The sequence below is a fragment of the Myotis davidii genome, unplaced genomic scaffold (genome assembly GCF_000327345.1).
Source record: "Myotis davidii unplaced genomic scaffold, ASM32734v1 scaffold93, whole genome shotgun sequence".
Classification (NCBI taxonomy): domain Eukaryota; kingdom Metazoa; phylum Chordata; class Mammalia; order Chiroptera; family Vespertilionidae; genus Myotis; species Myotis davidii.
In genome coordinates, this window is record NW_006292095.1 from 6,061,542 (window position 1) to 6,065,486 (window position 3,945).

The 3,945-nt window shown below is 37.6% G+C and overlaps 1 protein-coding gene across 1 annotated transcript in view; it reads right to left on the bottom strand.

Moving 5' to 3' along the window:
* KCNU1 (potassium calcium-activated channel subfamily U member 1) overlaps nt 1-3,945 on the bottom strand; it is a 126,972-nt gene that overhangs the window by 79,832 nt on the left and 43,195 nt on the right. The window contains 2 exon segments of the mRNA XM_006765651.1: nt 1,152-1,220; nt 1,598-1,710. Of these exon segments, the coding sequence (XP_006765714.1) occupies nt 1,152-1,220; nt 1,598-1,710 (182 nt within the window).

Below are 3,945 nucleotides of genomic sequence, written 5' to 3' on the forward strand. Positions count from 1 at the left end.
GATCTTGAGATTTTTCTTGAGCATGGCAGGATTGCTAAATAGAATGTAGCCAGCCAGACAATACTGCTTGTTAAATCTGCTTAATGACTTGCTTTGTACTCTACCCACTGATTTCTTTTGCCCAGATTCCTTCTGCATGATCTCTACTTGCACAGAACTGTTGTTCTTTCCAACCTTTCACATAAAATCATTCCTGTGTAGTTCATGTGCTACCACCCAGAATTACTGAATTTTGTCTATTTCCCTGTAATTTCATGGTTCCTGGTAATGTTGGTTTTAGACCTGGAAGGGGTCTTAGGTGTTAACATGACTTCCAAATTTTACAGATGGTGAACACTTTGCCAAGGCCACTGGGCTAGCAAAAAATAATAAGGACTAGAATCTAGTGTGTTGATTCTAATTTAAGTTAGTTTTGCACAGAAAACCATACATCAGCCAATGTCTTTCTTGTCCCCCATCTATTTAATGCCCCATTTTATTTTCATCATCTTTTCTCACGATGTCATTGTAGTTGATTTTCTTTTATTTGTCTTAAATTTTATTTTTTTTCTGACATGATAACTTATTTTACTTCTAATATTATCCAATATGGGTTCTCAGGAAATGCTGGTAACATTATCTCTTTCCTTCATCCCCCCTATTAACAGCAGACTTTTTCTAGTAGGCCAAATTCACATTTTGTCATATTTTACAGAATTGTTTTTAAAACTAGAGTTTGTGAGAACATTTTTATCATAAGTAATTCTATTGTTATGGTATGGCTTCATGGTCAAGATTTGCCAGATCTGGTAATATATGAAGAGGAACAGATGTGAGAGGGTAACCCCTCCTGGAGAGAACTGGGGCAGTCAGTGCCTTAGCAGCAAAGGCAAAGCACCTGTCCACCTGTTAGGGCAAGCAAATCAAACTTGTGGCCTGTGGGCCGCATGCCTCATTTATTTGGCCTGTGTTAGCCTTTGAGTTTGACATGCTTGCTAGGGTAACCATGCTAACCACAATCACTAGAAATATATTAAATTCACCACAGCAGCCTGGGCTGCTCTCAACAAATATCAAAAAGCTTAGTTATGGTTGCATATTTGGAAAAGTCTTAATCATAAAGATTCTACTAAAAAACAAAAAACGGAAGAGGTTTGAAGCCTCATTGCTACCAGTAACCGGAAGCCGTGGATTTGTGTTTGATGGCTATCAGCATGAGGTGCAGCTTCACAAAGCAGAGCCTGGGAAGGAAGACGAAGCATCATGAGGAGAGGGAGGACAGGAGGCCACTGCTTCACAGAACTATGACTAACACTTTGTGCTCTGTCCCTGTGGGGACACCAGCACTTCATCAGAGGAAGGGCCTCCCAAATATGGAATTCCCCCTTGTAAGTGGATCCATCCTGAAGTAGCTCATAGCCAGCATGCCACTGAGACAGAGATACAATTGTCCCACAACTTCTAAGTTGCAGCAACTCAGATTTATTCTGATCTCATATTCTTATATCTTCAGTGCTTTTCATGGAGCCTGGCCTACAGAAATGCCACCAATGAACACTGTTGAAAGAATGCTATTCTGTGGGGGAAAAAAAATGAGAAAGCTTTTCTTTTAACTTACAGGGAAACTTCAGGAAAAGTCATTCCAGCTAAGTCATCAGAAAGACGTTGAGTCAGGATTTTGTTCTTCAGACTACTTACGAAGATTTTTTGCCAGGGCTCTTTAGGACATACCTGTAATATACAATCATGCCACATGAAACACTTGACCTGGAAGATGGGATGCTATAATTCAAGTTGTATATTTTGCTAAGCAGTAAACCAGCACCCACTGCACTTAGGTGATAGGAAGAAGATTTGTCCTAGTGCTTAACTGGAGGAATGTCAAAGGAATAATAAAACTCTAACATGCAACTCAACTATTTTCACAAAAGAGTTCAGAATGAAGTAGAAGCATCATGACTTGTTTTCCTCCAAGATGGTACCCAAGACTGCTTGCTGGAAATTATATTTCTTCTCCCAATAATTTCAGCAAGTTAGGTTGATTTTTGAGCCAGTAATATCATAGGAAGGATAATATATAATCTAAGTTGTCTCTCCCTAGATATGGCTGTTCAAGATTGGTTTTTTTAAAACACATTCGTTTTCTACTGACTAGCTATAGGCACATCTCATTTTATTGTGTTTCACTTTATTGCACTTCACATATGTTGTGTTTTTTAAAAATTGAAGGTAAGGCCCTCAACCAGCACAAATATTATGAGCCACTTTATTGAGATACTCACTTTATGGCAATGGCCTAGAAGCAAAACCACAATATCGCTGAGGTATGACTGTAACCACATACCACAAAGAAAAAATATACATGGCTTTCTGCTCAGTATCAGAACCCTTCATGGATTCAAATGAACTCAGAGAGCCATCCTAACTAATGCAAATGCAAGTGTAAAAATCAAGGATAGCAGTAGAGAAATGGGAGATATGAAGGGAGAAAAGATATCTCTCAAAAAGGTTAAATGCAACCTGAGGGGACAGGGGCAGCTGGAAAACTCACCTCTGATATTTGTGTAAGATCCTGCAACATTTTGTTATGCTCTCTTTGCATCCTCCTCATATCCTCTCACCTGCTTCTCTGAGAATCACTACCACACTATTCTGACATGGCAGGACAGGCTCATTAAAGCCCAAAAGCTTCAATAAAAGTTTAGAATTCCTATAAATTCTGAAACACTATAGCCATGGAGAGTAAAGGCCAGTTCAGAAATATTTCTCCAATGGCCATCTTGTGGTTTAGGGAAAAAAAATTAAAACAAACACACAAACAAAAATGTCTGCCCTACTAAAAATGATTACCACTTCAAGCAATCTAGGCATTCCTCCTACCCTTCCCAAGATTCAGTTGAATCTCCTGCCTTTTCCCACACTCTTAAATTTATCTGTTTAGAAGGGCTCACCTCACTGCACAGTCCATACCAATATTTAAGTCCCTATTGCTATAGATATTGACTTAGTATGTCTAATCTAAATGATCCACTTTTCAAAAATAGTAAACATGATAACCATAGAAATGGAGAAGATTCCTGAGTTAGTTTTTTAAAGGTCAAAAAGGGCAACAGGAAGACAAGATGAATTTTAGATTTGGATAGTAGAATTGGGGAGCTCAAGTAAATTAGTTTGATCAGATCAAATGTAAGTTTAAGCTTTTAGGGAAATGCTTTGTGCCTAAGACCAACCAGAAATGCTCTTTAAACTACAATTTACCATCATATATTCAATATAACGAAACAAATAAACAGCCAAACAAAAGCATATACTATTGGTTCAAGGCCTTTTCATCTGAGTACTACGAAGTTTTACAAATGTTAACTCAATATTTGGAAAAATCTGGTTATGAGATTAATAACTCACATTTATAGATATAAAAACTGTCATAAAGTTAAGTGTCTAATCAGAGAAAAATGGGACCTAAGACACTGGAGTCCTAGCCATTAAAACCAAGTAAATAGTTAATTACGGGATCTAAAGCACCAGGGCAGTGTGCAGTGTAGAGAATTAAAAAATCTTGCTCTCAAATCAATAAACGTGATACATCACATTAACAAATTGAAAGAAAAAACCACATAGTCATATCAATTGATGCAGAAAAAGCATTTGACGAAATCCAACACCCATTTTTGATAAAAACTCTCAGCAAAGTGGGAATAGAAGGATCATACCTCAACATAATAAAAGCCATATATGACAAACCCACAGCCAACATCATACTCAATGGACAAAAGCTAACACCATTTCCCCTGAGAACAGGAACAAGACAGGGATGCCCACTCTCACCACTCCTGTTCGACATAGTACTGGAAGTAATTAGGCATTGCAATTAGACAAGAAGAAGAAATAAAAGGCATCAAAATTGAAAAAATTGTCCTTATTTGCAAATGGCATGATATTATACATAAGAAACCTTAAAGATTC